This window comes from Chiloscyllium punctatum, chromosome 5, assembly GCF_047496795.1.
Source record: "Chiloscyllium punctatum isolate Juve2018m chromosome 5, sChiPun1.3, whole genome shotgun sequence".
NCBI lineage: Eukaryota > Metazoa > Chordata > Chondrichthyes > Orectolobiformes > Hemiscylliidae > Chiloscyllium > Chiloscyllium punctatum.
Genome location: NC_092743.1, coordinates 107,447,208 through 107,466,147, shown reverse-complemented (window position 1 = coordinate 107,466,147; position 18,940 = coordinate 107,447,208). Strand labels below are relative to the sequence as shown.

At 39.5% G+C, this 18,940-nt stretch overlaps 1 protein-coding gene across 1 annotated transcript in view; it reads right to left on the bottom strand.

Moving 5' to 3' along the window:
• LOC140476805 (fibrocystin-L-like) overlaps positions 1-18,940 on the bottom strand; it is a 261,275-nt gene that overhangs the window by 240,358 nt on the left and 1,977 nt on the right. The window contains 2 exon segments of the mRNA XM_072569599.1: positions 9,464-9,540; positions 16,980-17,062. Of these exon segments, the coding sequence (XP_072425700.1) occupies positions 9,464-9,540; positions 16,980-17,062 (160 nt within the window).

Here is an 18,940-nt window from a genome sequence, read left to right as displayed (position 1 = left end):
TCTTTCTTACTAGGTTTCAAACTGGTCCTTTTGAAAGCAGGGTGGGGTTTGAGGCACGATATTAAGGGTGATAGTTCAGCTTTTGCCTCTTTATTTTGAAAGTGACATGATAGGATGCAAAAGTTTCCACCCAGTCATGTCAGAATCAAGATTGCATACTATCAGCTCAGGGTAACAAAAAAACCTAAATTATACTGTGATGCTGGGAGAGTTAGGAATTTGAATATCAACCATGACATCCTGCTGCTGAATTAGCTAATCTGTATGTAAAAATATACCGTTGCAGATTTATCGAATCAAAATTACAGTACACAATTCTGGATTTGGTCAATTTGTACATTAATATTCATCATTCCTGATCTATGCCTTATTGCACATCGGGCTGGATTTGCTCCATCTAACTGTTATTGTATATAATGTTCGATTTACTTTTCTCTTTGTTATCGCATGTAATTTCTGGTACATCAATTGACTAAATAAAAACATGGTTCTGAGGAAGGGTCTCTCGACCCGAAACACTAACTCTGATTTCTCTTCACAGGTGGAGGTGGCATGGTGGCTCAGTGGTTAGCATTGCTGCTTCACGGGACCAGGGTTCAATTCCAGCTTCAGGCAACTGTCTGTATGGAGCTTGCACTTTCTCCCTGTGTGTGAATGGGTTTCCTCCAAGTGCTCCAATTTCCTCCCATTGTCCAAAGATATGCAGGTTAGGTGAATTGGCCATGCCAAATTGCCCATAGTGTTCAGGGATGTGTAGGTTAGGTGCATTGGTCAGGGGTAAATACAGGGTGGAGGAATGGGTCTGGGTGGGTTACTCTTCAGAGGGTCAGTGTGGACTTGTTGGGCCAAAGGGCCTGTTTCCACAATAGGGATTCTATGTTTCTAGATGTACTGAGGTTTTCCAGCAATTTCTATTTTTGAATCTACTAAATAAGACTTTTCAGAGACCAACCTGAGGAAGACAATCAAATTTACTTAAAAGAAACTCAATCACCAACAAACACCAAACATCTTGATTTTTAACCAATCCTGCTTTGAGCCCTTGATTCAAGGTGTTGCAAATTGCTCTTTGGTTCACTCCAACATAGGAAGTAATAAAACTTTGAACTGGAGAGTGAAACAGTGTAAGAGTAGATATTTGTAGCTCCTGGATCACACAATGCCCCTTACCTTTCCCCAGGTACAAGGTTCAAACAAACGATCCTTTCTGTTCACCTGTATTCCCGATGTGAAACGATCACAGCAAATATGTTGCAACAGTCACACTGTGAATATTTCACAACATCAGTGTGAGAGGGATGGAACTTGAAAACCTGAGTCTGACTCTTCGGCCCCTTGCTGTATTTACCTTAGCTTTACCTGGACAATGGCTAATTGGATGCCATGGAAACCACTTCGAAATCTGTACTGTCCAAATGTTACTACAATACTTTCTGAAATTCTGTCTCTGTTTATTTGTGTTTAATTGTTTTCATGACTCTGAATGCTAAGGTATTACCACGCCTCACTTGCATATCTGTCTTTATAAAAATTCTTCTGTGAATGTGATACCTCCCAGCACAACACTTCCTTTTGCCTCCTGGATCACTGATAGATTGATACCAAAGCATAGAGATGTTGCTCAATGACAGTCTCTCAGGAGTTGTGGAGTTGGCATAAAGTCAGAGGCACGAGTTGTTAAAGGAATGGCAAGCAGGAGCCACCCCACCTCCCCTTACAGAGAAGGTCCACTCACCACCAAGGTCCAACACATGAACAAAGATCAAGAGTGGGCCACTTGGCCCTTGCAACCTGCTCCACCATATAAGATCATGGCTGATCTGATTTTAACATTATGAATAACAGTAATAATCTTTCATCTAGATGCGGCACAGTGGCTCAGTGGTTAGCACTGCTACCTCACAGTACCAGGGTACCAGATTCGATTCCAGCCTCAGGTGACTGTCTGGGCAGAGTTTGCACATTCTCCCTGTATTCGCGTGGGTTTCCTCTAGGTGCTCCGGTTTCCTCCCACAGTCAAAAGACGTGCAGATCAGGTGAATTGGCCATGCTAAATTGCCCATAATGTTAGGTCAATTAGTCAGAGGGAAATGGGTCTGGGTGGGTTACTCTTCAGAGGGTTGGTGTGGACTGGTTGGGCCGAAGGGCCTGGTTCCACACTATAGGGAATCTAATCTACTTGGCAATTAAGAACTTATTTACCTCTGCCTTAAAACATTCGACATTTTGCATCCACCACCTCTGAGGAACTGAATTTCAAAAGACTTTCAAGAGAATAAAAAGTTTCCTGTTTTCTGTTCTAAATGACTTTTAAGTTGTGACCCCGAGTTCTATAATCTACCACAAAAGGAAACATCCACTCCACAACCACTTGGTCAAGTCGTCTCAGGATCTTTTATGTTTCAATTAAATCACTTCTGACTCTTTTAAACTCCAAAGGATGCAGGCCTAGCCTACCCTTATTAGTTCTCCACTCATTCTAAGTATTAGTCTAGTTAATATTCTGTGAACTCCAATGCACTAACAGCCTTCTGTAAGTACAGGTAATGAGTACTGAACACAACACTCCAGATGTGGTATCACCAATGTCCTGTATAACTGAAGCATAACCACTTTACTCTTGCATTCAATGCTCCCAGCAATAAAACATAACATACTGCAGCATATTCACTTCCCTGATTATTTCTTGTACCTCTAGATTAACCTTCTGTGATTCATGCACCAAGACTGAAAATCTCTCTGCATTGCAGAGTTCTGAATCCTTCACCATTTAGATAATATAATTCATGTCAGCTAAGGATAGGCAATAAGTACTAGCAATGTCACTGATTCTGGGATACCCATATTGCGTTACTTGCAGCAATTTGGTCCATCCACTCAATGCTGGCTCTCCTCTTTTTAACCGGACCACTCCATTTATGGTTTGTCTGCACTGTTTAAATCTCGAGAACTCCCCATTTCTTAAAAATGTCAAAACAAAGCTGATTCTCAAGTGAACATGAAGCATCTAATGGTACTATTTCAAAAAAACACTGGCGAATCCTCCCTGGTGTCCGAGCCAGCACGTATCCCTTAATGAAATCCCCTAAAACAGGTTGTGTTCATTAACATAATGTGGTTTGTAAGGAGCATGTTGTACACAAATCGCTTGCTTTTTCCCCTTTGTACAACAGTGACAACACTTCAAAAATACTCCTTGACAGTAAAGCACACATCCTAATATCACTTTTGATGTTAGAAAATGTGCTATACAAATGCAAACTCTTACTTGTTATTGAATCATTCAAAATATGGTTAGAACAGGTTCATAAAATCTGTACAATGTTAAAGCAGGCCAGTCAGCCCACTGAGTCCACACTGATTATCCCATGATACGAAGACTATCCCACCCAGGCCCACCTTCTTCACTCCTCTAAAAGAATCATGTCCCTGTAACCCTGCATTTCCAACAGCTAATCCACCGAGCCTGCACATTTCTGGATACTATGGGCTTTTCAGCATGGCCAATCCACCTAATCAGCATAACTTTGAACTAAAGGAAGACATAAGCCCCTACACCCGAAACATCGATTCTCCTGCTCCTCAGATGCTGCCTGACCTGCTGTGCTTTTCCAGCACCACACTCTCGACTCTGATCTCCAGCATTTACAATCCTCACTTTGTCCACTGTAGGAAGACACCAGACCACCCCAAAGAAACCTGCGCAGACATTGGGAGAATGTGTAAACTCCACACAGACAGTGTGGAGGATGAAATCAAACCCAGGTACCTGGTGCAGTAAGGCAGCAGCGCTAACCACTGAGCCATCGTGTCGGTTAATCTATGTCACAAATACAGATTTCAAATAGGTTTTCCTCTTCTTTAAATCAGCTAATCTCTCCTGTCATTCACACTATTACAAAACAAATCTTCTATCCTTTCTCCACCAACATTCCCTGCCTCTACACTTGTTCAAAACTTGCACTTATCTGAAATTTTCTTGTTATGACACAAAGTAATTCAACTGAAGTGTTCTGTTTCCTTTGCTATTGATGCTGCCTGATGTGCTGAGTATTTCTAACATTTTCTTTTTGTATTATTGCATTAAGTTGTTACATAAGAGGATGTCAACTAATTTGGCAACTAGCACAAACATGTTGAGAAATAAGGGCAATCAGAAACTTTGGTAACTAGATCAAGGATAATTACCTATTACGGTAATCCTTAATAACGTTGCATGTATATACATGATCCTATACCAATTTATGTCAATCAGATATTGATTTAATAATAGGGAGATTGACATCTCATGGTGAGCTTAGTTTACTTATAATTATGCAAGTGTATTAATCGATTACCTAACATATTAAACACGATCCGAAAGAACTGCAGATGCTATAAATCAGAAACAAAAACAGAAATTGCTAGAAAAGCTCAGCAGGTCTGGCAGCATCTGCAGAAGTTCTGAGAAAGGGTCACTTGACCTGAAATGTTCGCGATGATTTCTCTTCACAGATGCTGCCCGACTGTTGAGCTTTCCCAGCAATTTCTGTTGTTGAACCAAATATGTTACTCCGCTTAACAGTAAACAATGTAGACATCATTAATTTAATATCATGCAACTATTTAGCCTCCCCTGACTAAAACACACCATGGCATTTCACAGAGCCACATTTCAAGACTGACATTTCAAACTTCAAGACTGAATGAGGTGACATCTTGTTAAATACTTTGTTAAAAGCTTGTTGAAATTTTTGGTGTTAGCAATAAAAGAAGGCTTGGTGCAGTTTTACGGCAGGAAGACCTCAGCTGTTTGTGATTCATATAAAGGACTGGGATGAAAATGTAGACAGGTAGTTTAGTAAGTTTGCAGATGACACACAGATTGGGGGAGATATCGATAAAAACAATACAGTGGGATAGAGATCCATTGCAGGTATGGATGGAGAAATGCTGGATTAGTGGTGCTGGAAGAGCACAGCAGTTCAGGCAGCATCCGTTGGATGCTGCCTGACCTGCTGTGCTCTTCCAGCACCACTAATCCAGTATTTGGTTTTCAGCATCTGCAGTCATTGTTTTTACCTGGATGGAGAAATGGCAGATGGAGTTTAATGCTGGTAAGTATGAGATATTGCATAGGGGTGTTGGGGTCTTAGTCCTTAGCTCCCTGAAAGTGGGCACACAAGTAGATGGGGTGGTAAACAAGGCATATGGCATGCTTGCCTTGATTGGTAGGGTCATTGAATACAAGAGTCAGGAAGTCATGTTGTAGCTTTATAAAAGTTTGATGAGGCTGCACTTAGAGTAATGCATTCAATTCTGGTCACCACACTACAGGAAGGATGTGCAGGATGCAGAAGAGGTTTACCAGAATGCTGCCTGGATTAGGGGGTATGAGCTATCAGGACAAACTGGACAAACTCGAGTTGTTTTCTCTGGAGCGGCAGAGGTTGAGGGGAGACTTGATAGACATTTATAAAATTATGAAAGGTTTAGATAGAGTTGACAAAATATTTTTCCCAGAGTTGAAATGCCTAATACTATGGGGTATGCATTCAAGGTAAGAGTGGAAAACCTTAAAGGATGTGAGGAGCAAGTTTATTTTTACACTGGGAGTGGTAGGTGCCTGGAATGCACTGCTGGGGTATAATAGTAGCCTTCAAGGGACTTTTAGATCAGCACCTGAATAAGCAAAGAATGGAGGGATAAGCACCATGGGCAGGCAGAAGGGATTAATTTTATTTGGTGTCATGTTTGGTACAACATTGTGGGCCAAAAGGCCTGTTCCTGTGCTGTACTGTTCTATGTATTAATGCAGCTGTGTCCTACATTAGCTTTATTTTAATTTGTCGTGTTCTAGTAGAGAATAAATCAAATTTGGCTAAATGTAATCAGCTTTGTATTAGAGTTAACTTTGTAACAGTGTGCATTTAAGTTAGTAACTGTCTGATCCTTAACACTTGTGTCAGTCAAGGCTATGTAACAGCCGAACGTCATAATCTCACTACCTCACCGTTTACTCATTCTAACTTGTGCTATCTTTATAAATTTGTAGCTGTGCTTTGCAATCTTCTTTACAGTTTGAAGTTTATGAATAACTTTCTTACTGTATCATCCATTTTAAAAATTAAGAAATCCAGTCCACACAACAACCACCACAGGGAAAATCACTTGCTGGTGGTCTTTCGAAACAAATAATGATCAGTGCTCAATTTAATGAGGGACTTACATCAATTGAGCAAAAAAAGAGAAAATGAGTCAGAATATCAATCAAGAGAACATTACAGCATAAACTCCATCTGAACAAATTGGCAAGGAAAATATCTTGAAATATCCTGTTATCTTAGCTCAGAGTCATAAAAGTAACAAAATAGATGACAATGAAGCAAATGAGCCCATGTATAATTGACTCAAGAAACCAGTCAGGAGATAGTAATACTAGTGAACATCCATCGCTCTTAAGAACCAATCACAGATTGATCATGCATCTCTTGAACCAATTAGAGGTAAGCATAGAAATAAGCTTAGGCCAACCAAACTTTAGTCATGTAATTGATCATGCTAGGGTTGGAAGGAGTTTCAGTGACCGAGGTCATAGATCATAGAATCTCCACAGTGTGGAAGCAGGCCATTCGGTGTATCAAGTTTACACCAACAGCATCCTATTCACACCTACCCCCACCACCCTATCCTTGTCATCTTGCTAATTTCCTATGGCTAATCCACTTAACCTGCATATTCCTGGTTACTTTGGGAAATTTAGCATTGCCAATCCACCAAACCTGCATATCTTTGGATTGTGGGAGAAAACTGGAGCACCTTGCACCAAGCTTGAAACTGCAGGTGGTTGCACCGTGTGCAGTCAGACTAGTGTAGGTGCTGGAGAGATCCAAGACCAAGTGTTGATCACATATCCCAGGCTGAAGGAGGAAGGAAGAACCATAGTGAGCCAATAAAGTCACTGTCTCGCTTTCATACTATTACTTTATAACTTATCTATCCTGAATTGCTTCACCAGGCTATGTCCTATTGACTGAATGGTTAAAGTCTCAAATGAACAAATAGGGATTTGGATTGGGGTTTAAATACGGTCTGAAATTTATATTGATGTTAGTTTCTATAATGCAAACATCATCAAGAACTGTTCAAGATATTTGACATTGTTTAGTATGGACATTACCAAGTAGAATGCTCAAAAACAAAACTATTTATTCATTCCAAAGAGACCAAATTCTTCAAAACACACACAAAGTGATCCAATTCCTTATTTTCACTGGCATATACACAAAGTGAAGCTTTGATGTCAAATTGTTTCAACAAACTGTTAAATGGTGAATTTATGGGAATAACCTTTAAAACAAACGTGAATGACCCATATCACATCAATTCCACTATTAAGGTTAGATTTTAATTGTGAATACTTCAGCCCTTTAATCAGTCTCACAGCTGGAATAAGTACTGGCAAAAAAATAAATGAACACAAAGCTAAATAAAATTGTAAAGAAAAACACCAGTGTTTTTAGTTTTGTTTTGAAATACAGACTCTGTCCCGACCTGTTACCTATTTTGCTGATAACATGAATTGGAGTCACTATCAATGTTACAACAAAGGCTTCAAGATTCTAGTTGTTGATGGCCAAGAATCAAGATTGTCAAGAATCAGGAGTTTCCCATGGTGATGTCATTTCCTGGTCTTTTTCTCAGGTGTTGGTAGATGGGGTCTAACTGGATGTGTTAGTTTCTAGAGTTCTGGTTGGAATGCCATGCTTCTAGGAATTCTCGTGCGGTCTCTGTTTGGCTTGTCCAAGGATGGATGTGTTGTCCCAATTGAAGTGGTGTCCTTCCTTAGGATACTAGTGAGAGCAAAACAAACAAAACTAATTTCCTTTACAAAATACCGTGCAAGATCTGTAATAAACACTACATTGAACAAACAGGCAGAAAGCTAGCCACCAGCTAGAACATCAACTAGCCACAAAATGACATGACCATCTCTCACAAGTATCCTTACATACAGATAAGGAAGGACACCACTTCAACTAGGACAAGCCAAACAGAGACTCCTAGGACAAACCAAACAGAGACATGTACGAGAATCCCTAGAAGCATGGCATTCCAACCGGAATGTTATCAACAAACACATCCAGTTAGACCCCATCTACCACCCCCTGAGGAAAAGAACAGGAAATGACATCACCACAGGAAATGACATCACCAACCCAAAGAAACCCAAACATACACAGGTAAATAGAAAGCAGGAATCATCAGCAGTGTTTTGCCCAGAGGCCCACTGAAGATGTTACCTAGTAGGGTGACAAAACATCTGGAAATGAACCTTCCAGTTCAGCAAGCAAAACTAATCTTCTTAACATGAGCTACAAATCTTCTCAAAACTCACTTCTCTCAATGCTGCAACTGTAGCCTAGCCAATAGTTTGCATAGATTTGTCACTACAGTTATAGTGCAACCAATTAAGGTCTTTTTTCACCAAACCTCTGCATTGAAGAAATACATGTATGCACTCTACAGCTTTGGCCAAGTATCAGCATTCCTGATCTGTGCAGAATCCAAGGCAAATCCAAGGCTCAGAGTTTTATGGTTATTTATTATTCATATTTAAAGACACAAACTCTTTCAGACAAAGTTCTCAAAAGTATAGGACTAGGAAACTATTTAAGGCATGTGGAATTAATTTTTCAAACCAATAAAGGTATCCACAGGGCCAACTAGTGTTCAAATAAATCTCTTAACTATAGATATTAAAGAAAAATCTTGTTACAAAGCAGAAAGATTGTTCATGCATTTCCAACAGTGAGGACTGAAATCAGAAAGGAATTTTCTGGAAAAACTGCAGGAAATCTCCAGAGAACCTCTTAATCTTAAATTTCACAATTTAAAAAAAAGTCACCAAAGCGTAACGTTTTCCAACTTCTCCAAATTCTCAATACACTTTGTCAACTGGTCACAACTGGATGCTAATAAGTTGATAATCTCTAAAAACAAGTCTTAACATGCATAGCTTCCCAGGTTCCTCAAAATACCTCACAGCAAATAAAATCCCTTTGAATTACATTCACAATTGTAACGCATGAACATTGCACTCAATTTGCACAGCAAGATAATAAATAATTAGCAACAGGTTAAATTACAAATTAGCTTGTTAGGTTTCAAATATGGAAAATGTTGGACATAGTTAGGTCACACATCATCTGTGGAGAAAAAAAAACTTATTTGACCTGAAAGGGTGATCAACCAAAACTGCTGCTTCTCTCTCTACTGACGCTTCTAAATATCTCCAGTACTGTCTATTTTTACTTCAAATGTTCAATATCTGCAGCACGTTCTTTTCTTTTGACAATCTGTTTCATAGTCTAGCTTGAGGGATGAATATTGATCAGAATACCAGAACTTCCTTGTTTTTCTTCAAACACAGCCCTGACAGAATTTACCTCCACTTGAGTCAGATCTCAGAATAAAATGATACCTCCATACTGCTTGGTCAAAATTGACAGGTAAGTGGCTGTTTCCAGAATAAGAATGATGGAAAGTTTTCATGGACACCTGAAGGGAAAAAAAAGCAAAGTTTCACACAGACTCAAAAAAAAATTGTACTTTCACATAGTAGCAGCTTGACAACTGTAAAAATTTCCATTTACTGACTGCTCTTGAATACCGATAACTGCTTGCACAAGTCAATACTTTTTGTTCAGGAAGAAGTTATCTAAAATTACTTCATAAAAACAATTCAAGACGATAATCATTTCAAAAAAATTTTATTTAAATACATTTAACCTATCAAGGAAAATATAGACATTGGTAGAAAAGCTGCTTGTGAATTACATTCATGAACATTAAAATTTAAGACAATAAACGTATTAAAAAACTGTCACAAAAATAAAGCCATGGTCATTTTCATCGAGGCATTGGAGCTGATCTGATGATCAATTAAACTGCAAAGAAATGGCATTGTAATTTGCTCATCGCATACTTAACGACTGGCATGCTGAGAAAGGAAGGTCCTTATCCTCTGCAAAAGTTCCTTCTTTACACTATCTGGCACTAGGGCTGAAAGAAAGAATAAGAACTAAGTTAGCACAATATTCTAACCTGTTTACATGTATAGTGCTAAGAGCATACTAGTCTGCATTATGGATGCACGAAGATTCAATGAACTACATTTATTTAAAATCAGTCACAATATGGATGTTAAAGCAAGATTACACCAAGCCACATTTCTAACGGACTACACTTTTTTTTCATTTGAACCAAGGAATGGAGCAATTGGTCAAAGCATAAAAGTAATAGGCTGCGGGTATGAGGTTGTAGCATGGGGCAGAGTAAGACCGATTTCTTTTTACCCAGCAGCTGGGAGCATCCAATCTTAGAGCAGAGAACAGCCAGAGCAGAATCCTTCTTTGGAACTTAAAATCAGACAGGACTGATTTTGAGATGGCTTTGACTTTGGGATGACAGCTAAGTGAGGCAGTGTTACCTCAGCTGTAAATAGGGTGTGCAATATTAACTAAGGGAAAGGAAACCTGATGATTAAAAAAAAACTACCTGTCACTTGGAAGGGTTTTTCAATTGCTGAGGCAGGCAGAAAAATTGTTGCCAACTAAATGGGTGGCACGGTGGCACAGTGGTTAGCACTGCTGCCTCACAGCGCAAGAGACCCAGGTTCAATTCCTGTCTCAGGTGTGTGGAGCTTGCACGTTCTCCCCGTGTCTGTGTGGGTTTCCTCCAGGTGCTCTGGTTTCCTCTCACAGTCCAAAAATGTGCAGGTTAGGTGAATTGGCCACGTTAAATTGCCCATAGTTTTAGATGAAGGGATAAATGTAGGGGAATGGGTCTGGGTGGGTTGCACTTTGACAGGTTGGTGTGGACTTGTTGGGTGGAAGGGCCTGGTTCCACACTGCAAGTAATCTAAAGTAGTCTAATCTAATCTAAATTTGAATGGACAAAATGAAGTATTTGTTTCACTCCAAAGTGACACTTAACAGTTCAGCTCCAGTTACATTTGGGGACAAAATAAAACCCCCAAAAACAGGGTTATACCACATCCTTATACTATCTTTCATGCTTTCAGCTTATGCAGTACTTTATGGGAATGACCAAACTCCCACATAAAAGATCACCATTAAAATTTAAGTGCATGGGATTAGGGATAGTGTAATGGCATGGAGTGAAAAATGGCTGGTAAATAGGAGCCAAGATTAGAAATAAACAGGTCTTTTTCTGACTGGCAGGCAGTGACTAGTAGGATACCACAAGGATTAATGCTTGGACCCCAGCTATTCACAAAATATTAATGACTTCGATGATGGAACTTAATGTAATATCTCTAAGTTTGCAGATGTGACAAATCTGGGTGGGAGAATGAGCTTTGATGAGATTTTCCCTTCTATGGGAGATTAGAACTAGCGGACACAGTTTCAAAATAAATGGCCTCCGATTTAAAATGGTGAGAAGAATTTCACTCTTGTAAGGGTATTATTCTGTGGAGTTTTTCTCTCTAGAGAACAGTGAAAGCAGGGTCATTGAAGACTTTTAAGACAGAAAAATATCCTTCACTGACAAGAGTCAGAAGTATAGGAGGGAGACAGTAAAGTGGAGTTAAGTCTATTGATTTAATTTGTATGATTTAGATATATTTATATCAATTATTTTAGAGTTTGGAGTTTGAGCGAGTAAAATGGAGGTTTTGGTCTGTGTGTATGAGGAAGTTGAGTAACTAATTTGTCAGTTTTTTCTGGAGTCATGAATTTTGAACCAGCATGCTAGAAGTCACATGATGCTGGGTTATATTTGAAATCACAAGCTTTTGGAGTGCTACTGCTTCATTAGATGAAGTTGCTGCCCCTCCTGGTGTGATATTAGAAATGTTTGTATTGAGAGAGTTTTACAAATGGAGAAAGCACATTAGAGTAATCAAGGATTGATTTTAATTTTAGAAAAAGCAAGAGACTGGAAAAGCTTTGGAGCAGTTCACAGAAGGACCTCGCCAGGATTGGATGTAAGTGTTGTTTCTCCTGGATAAAGAAGCTTGTTCAGAACAGTTGCGAAATAAGCGTAAGGGTTTTTGTTTGAAATTTTCAGATGAGAAGTTTTTGATTATAGCTCGGATTAGTTGAAATCAAGAACGTTTAAGCTCAGTTGTGTGAATAATCATAGAAAAGGCCAACAAATTCTCAATATCGGGATTTGAAAACAATGGATAAAACCTACTAATGTGATAAAGAATGGGATTCTCTCTGGAATTTGAATATTGCAAATGATGGCATTGGGATAATTGGAATTTATCATTTAAGTTGTGTTTTATGTAAGTAGCTTGGTTCGTTCTATTTGGTCTTAAGTTCTATTGTGTATTTTAAACATTGTTAAAACCAAATTTGCAGCATTGCGTGTCTGTGCTTCAGATTAAACCACTTTGTTCAATAAAAAAATACAAAGTATAAATATACCATCAGCTGAAATCATACCACTACCAAGAGAACAGCCTTTAATTTATCAAATATGGAGCAGATTTGGGGGTGTTATGGAGGGCCGAGGGTGTGCAAATGGCACACTCCTGCTCCTAATTTGTTTTGATAAATTTATGTAGGGAGATACAGGCCAGCGAGATGACATGCAATTGGACATCAGGTTGAATGTATCAAAAGAAAAGTTGGAATAAATCAAATGCTTAATAATAGATTCTGTGCAGTCAACATCAGATCTCAGTCAGAAGTACAAAAGCTCAAGAATAGACAGACTTGGAACATCCAACTTGGAGATGGAACTGTGACATTGGAGCTAAATGCAGCAACATCATTTATTCTTGAGACGACAACTGTAAGCACATTGATGACATTTTAAAAAAAGTAATTTCATGAGATGTTGGCATGATCACTGGTAAGGCCAGCCGTTATTGCCCACCCTTAATTTGTCCTTGAGGGGAGGTAAAGGATCAACCACATTGCTGTAGGTCTGAAATCAGATGCCAGGCAGACCAGGTAAGGATTGCTAGATTTTCTCTCCTACAGGATATGAGTGAACCGAACTGTTTTCACAACAATGATAATTTTATGGTCATTGTTAGTGAGACCAGCTTTTCAATTCCAGACTTACTGATTGAGTTTAAATCTGACCAGCTGCAATGCTGGGATTTGAGCCCAGGAGCCAAGAGCAGAAAGAGTCTTTCAGAGAGTGGTTATGAAAAGCAGTTTTATGTATATTGGGAAACACTAACTCTGTCTTTCCACAGGTACTAGAAAAACACAACAAGACAGGCAGCATCAGGAGGTGGAGAAGTCGACATTTGCGTGTGACCCTTCTCTAGTCCTGAAGAAGGGTTACACCCGAAATGTTGACCTCTCCAACTCCTGATGCTGCTTGGCTTGCTGCGTTCTTCTAGCCTCCTTCCTGTCTACTATGGATTCCAGCATCTGCAGTTTTTTTGTCTGTTTCCACAGATACTGACAGGTCTGCTAAATATTTTCTGCTTTTAATGTCAGAAGCAGAATTTGGGTGTGATGGCGGGGTGGTGGGGGATGGGGAGGGGGGATATGTTCATTTGTGCCACTTTAAGTCCTTCTTTCGTACAGGAATGGTTCCAATGACTGAACTATGATGCAGATCCACACAGTACACCAGAAATTCATACTTTGGTTATCTTCACATTTGAAGTTTATGGAGTTACCATCCTGTACACTCCATATAAGTTAACAACACACAAACCTCTCTCTTTTAGAATAATTTCTGCCACCATCATCAACTGTAACATATTCCAAGCTTTTTTCTCAGTCACATCTAAAGGAAATTGGGAGAAAAAATAAATTTCAAAACAAGGACAGAAAGCAAGTTTTAAAGCATTTGTGTCAAAACAAGCAACTGACTAGACTTAGCACAAATCTTCAGATTTTGTCATCAAATGTATTAAGGTATGAACAATTGCGTGGTATTTAGTTGTTCTTAGTTTTGAAACTCATCTGAGATTATCCCTTTCCATATTTTTTCCTTAAACTGTTTTACTATTATAGTATTCATACGTGAATATAAAATATAAACACTCTGAATGGATACAAAATATCAGAACTTAATAGTACATGCAAATGTCAGTGCAGACTCAATGGACTGCAGGACCTCTTTACTGTATGGTCCTACGAGTCTATGAAATTATAAGCACGTGCTTCAATGAATTCCGAGAATTAGTGCAATAAATGTGTCCAGAAATCTAACCACCAAAGCAGCACACAAATGCATTGGAGAACAATGACCTGGATTGGTACTCAAAGTCAATGGACAGCAGAGCTGGAACACTGTACTTTCATATCTGTGATTTTCCACTGCTGTTGAATAACTTACTTTTACACTGGCTACTCCCAATTGAATAATCTTCTGGATTACGTTATTCTATAACTTGAGCATCTCTCAATTCAGTTTACCCAGATTGACCCCTATTTCGCAGTGGATGTTGAGAACATGAATATGGGCATTTACGTAACTGTCTGAGAGATGTAGCTCCATTTTCTTTGAGTTGTCCTTAATTTTGCTGGTCAAAATACACTGCAACACATATTTCTTACTGTTCCTCCAGGGAGGAACAGGAAAAGTAATGCAGTCAAGTAAAATTGTATTAATATTTTCTAGCAATTCCATCCAAACTACATTCAAAGTGATGCAATGCTCATTAGTTGAGGGAGTCTTCAAATCAACGGACAGACATTGCACAAGCCCTCTGCCAGACCACCTGTGCATGTAATAAAACTCAAACATTTGGGCAAGGGCAAAGGGTCAAAGAAAATTGCTTGGTGATCTCAGGTAACTTGCTCCATTACTTAATTGCTTTTCCCAAAATACTTAAAACACTAGTCATCGACACTGCAAATTAAGAGCATGTGTATAAGTCCACACCACTGGGGACAAAGGTGAAGATACCCAAAAAAACAGAATAGATTTTTAAAAAATATATTTTATTGATAAATAGATTTTTTAATATTACAGCAAATACAAAACAATACAATTCAAAACAATATGAAGAAAGAACACCAAAAAATGCGAAAAACCCAAACTGCCCTCATGTACAAAGTATAAATATGCATAAAAATATATACATATAAACCCCAACTAACTAATTAACTAAGTAAATAATAACTAACAGTAAGCTAATAAATGATAATAATACAGCTCAGCCAAACAAAACACTAACTCTCGAAAATCGGAAGCATTAATTTTCACCCACTCATACGTTCGCAGTTCCCTCTCTCTGGTTATTGGACTCATCAAGCACAATTGTTACGGTTATATAAAAGCCCTTATTAGTGTGGCAGACAAATCTGTGTCCAGGTAGTCCAAAAAGAGCCCCCATGTCTTATAGACATTTTCAGTCTTGTGGTGTACCATACTTGTAAGAAAAGCCAAGGGGATATGCTCCATAACAATCTTCCGTCAACCCGACAGGCCCGGGGGATTTTCGGACACCCAACCTAACAAGATATTCTTTCTTGCACAGAAAGTGAGTATGTTGAAAAGTTTTTCTTATGCGTATCTACAGGGAACACATTGGGCAGGCCAAGAAGAAAAAAGACCAGGTTCATCTCCACCCTTACACCCAAAATCCCTTCCATTGGACCTGCCATAGCACTCCAGTATGTTTGAAGCCTACCACAGAATCAGAGTCAATGGGTAAAAGTGCCCATACTAACCTTACACTTGGGACATGTTGAGGATACCCCTGGTTTAAATTTTGACAAACGATCCAGAGTCAAATGAACCTGCGGAGAATCATCAGTTGCAAAGCATGAATCTTATTGCAAATTGATACTTTCTTGTGTTTTCCCAAATATCTTCCCATGCCTCTGAGGAGACCTCAATGCCTAGCTCTCTCTCCCGCACCCTGCAGAGTCGATTGAACTCATCTGAGGGGCTGCCCCCCCCCCCAATTGATGATATAACGTGCTGACAGAAAGTGTACTTTTAGCACTGAGCACCCTCCTCTCTATGTTGGATTTGTAGGGATCAGTCAAAAGTGTAGTCTTTTTTTGAATGGAATCCCTAAATTGAGAAAACAAAAGAGGTCCCTGTTAGGTAGTGCAGAAATACGAGCTACTAATCAAAGGACATCATTGCGTCTCCCTTCAATAAATCACCCATGCAAGACACACCCCTAACTGCCCAATGATTGAATCCTGAATCCGTCGTCCCTGGTTGAAAACCCAGCATACCCACTATAGGTGCAAGAAAGCTAGTAAGGGGTACTTTGCCTGAGAGGTTTCGATATTTGACCATATTGAAAGAGGATCTTCACAATCCCAATCACTCCTGTAAGATAAAAGTGAGCTTAGTTGGTAGCTTTTAATGTCCGGGCGATCCACTCCCCCAGTCTGTGAGGCAATTTCAGTTTAGCCAATTTAAATAAGGGGTCACTTACGATGCCAAATAAAAGAGCAGAACCAGCCATTCAGTCTCCTGAACGTTTGCTTATCGAGAATCAGGGGAAGCATCTATATAGGGTACAACAAACAGGAGAGAACAGTCATCTTAATAAGTGCTATCTGATGCAACCATGAGACCAGAAGAGCCTCCCATCTTTAAAGGCCTTGTTTGATTTTGTCGAATAATTGAACAAAATTAGCTTTGAACAACCGATCAAGAACTGGAGTGATGAATGTGCCCAAGTACATAAAACCCCACTGTGACCACTTAAATGGGAATCGAGATTCACCCTCAAGACCACCCATAGGCTTGGCATTTGAGTTTGCAAAATTAATCTTGAACCCTGAAAAGGTGCCAAAAGACCTGATGCATTGTATCAGGTGAGGAGCAGAAACTGCTGGATTTGACAAAAAACTGAGGACATCGTCTGCACACGATGAAATCTTATGTAATTTTGACCCCACTTCTGGAACCAATATATTAGGATCCCTACAAATGGACTCCACCAATCATCAATGTAAAAGCAATGGTGAAAGTGGACAGCCCTGTCAGCTGCCCCTAAAATTGCTAAAGTTGCTTGATTGTACCCCATCGGTGATGACCGCAGTGAGAGGGTCACTGTTGAGAATCTTTACCCGCCTTATAAAGACTTTGCCCAAGCCAAACCACTCTAGGGAATAAAAAAAGGTACAGCCAATCAACTTGGTCAAATGTCCTCTCTGCATCTAGAGAAATCATCAATCCCTGTATTGACTGTTATTGATATGCTTGAATTGCATTAAGCAGCCTCCTAACATAACTGGAGGATGTGCGGTCCTTTATGAAGCCCGTCTGGTCCTCTTTAACAACCGAAGGTAACAAAGTCTCCAGCCTTAATGCAATAGTCTTAGAGAGGATTTTAAAATCCACATTTATGAGTGAAATGGGCCTGTAAGAAGCACAGTCCTCTGGGACCCGCTCTTTTTCAAAAAAATAAACAAAATATTGGTCTCTCGTAGAGGTGGGAGGAGATGATCATGACTGTACGAGTTATTGAACATGTTGATCATCGGGCCTGACAATATGCTTATAAATTCCTTGTAGACTTCGCTGGGAAGTCAGTCAGGACCACTCTGAAGCTGCTTCACAGCCTCCTGCACCTCTTGCTCTGATAAGGGGGCATTGAGAAAAGACCCTGTTTTGGGGTCACACCCGGCAGCATCAGATCCTTGGAAAAGTACTCCATCTTGGCACGCCCCCTCCTCACAACCCTCAGGTTGATATAATTCAGAGTAAAATCTCTGGAATGTCACATTGATCTTTTTGGAGTCACATGTTAAGTTCCAAGACCCTTCCCTAATCGACATAATGGCTTGAGGTGCACTCGCTTTCCTGGTGAGATATGCTAGGTACTTGCCCAGTTTGTCACCATGCTCATATAACCTTTGTTTTGTGAAAGTAAGCTCCTTCTTTGCTGTCTGTGTGAACACAGAATTCAATGCAGACCTCAGCACTGTAATCCTCTGTAGCTTGGCCAATGAGGGCCTGTAAAAGTAAGCCTTCTTGGCTGCCTTCAACTGTGCTTCAAGGAGATGAGATTCCTGATGAAGGGCTTTTGCCTGAATCATTGATTCTCCTGCTCCTCAGATGCTGCCTGACCTGCTGAGCTTTTTCAGCACCACACTCTTGACTCTAATCTCCAGCATCTGCAGTCCTCACTTTCACCCAGAAAAATTCACCTCTCCTCGTAATCTGTTTAAAATATGAATGTCAGAGAGCTCCCCAAATTCCACAATTTAAAGAAAATAACATCAATTTATTCTTTAACTCCAAAGTGAACATTAAACAACCATTATTCACAACTCTAAGCCCCCCTTTCTCTTAACTGCTTATTATCTGCCTCCCACTCTATAACAATATACTGTTCCAATAAAACAATTATTAAAATCACATCAACTTAATTTCAAAACCATACAATGGCTGTCATCTTCGGTGTCTTTTTAGTTTCAGTTGATGATCTCCCTGGGTCATCATCCTTCTTTTACTGTGCATGTGTTTCATATAAAAAGGTACCTTTGATAGAGAGTGTTTCAATGTCTTGGGTCTCTCACAGTGGTAGTTGCTCTGTCTGATTTTCAAAATACTTGCCTTTTTTATATCCCCAACGTCAGATTGTCTCATTGGTTTAATGTTGGAAAAACAATAAATTTAAACATGAATGGGTTTTAGTATCCTGGGGCATAATGCCCAAAATGTCAATTCTCCTGGTCCTCGGATGCTGCCTGACCTGCTGTGCTTTTCCAGTACCACGCTGTCGACTCTGATCTCTAACATCTATAGTCCCTACTTTCTACTAGCATAATTTAAACTAATTGGTTAAATTTGAATTGTTACCAAAATAACAACTAACTCAGGTATCTATTTCACAGAAAAATATTACATGGTTTCAATTTTCCAGTACACTGAGACTGCTCTTGTAAGCTCTCAGTGCAGAACAGCATTCACTCTTTCTTAAAGGTATAGTTCATGGCTTCAACCACATTACATCTCTGCCCCCCCCTTAAGAAAA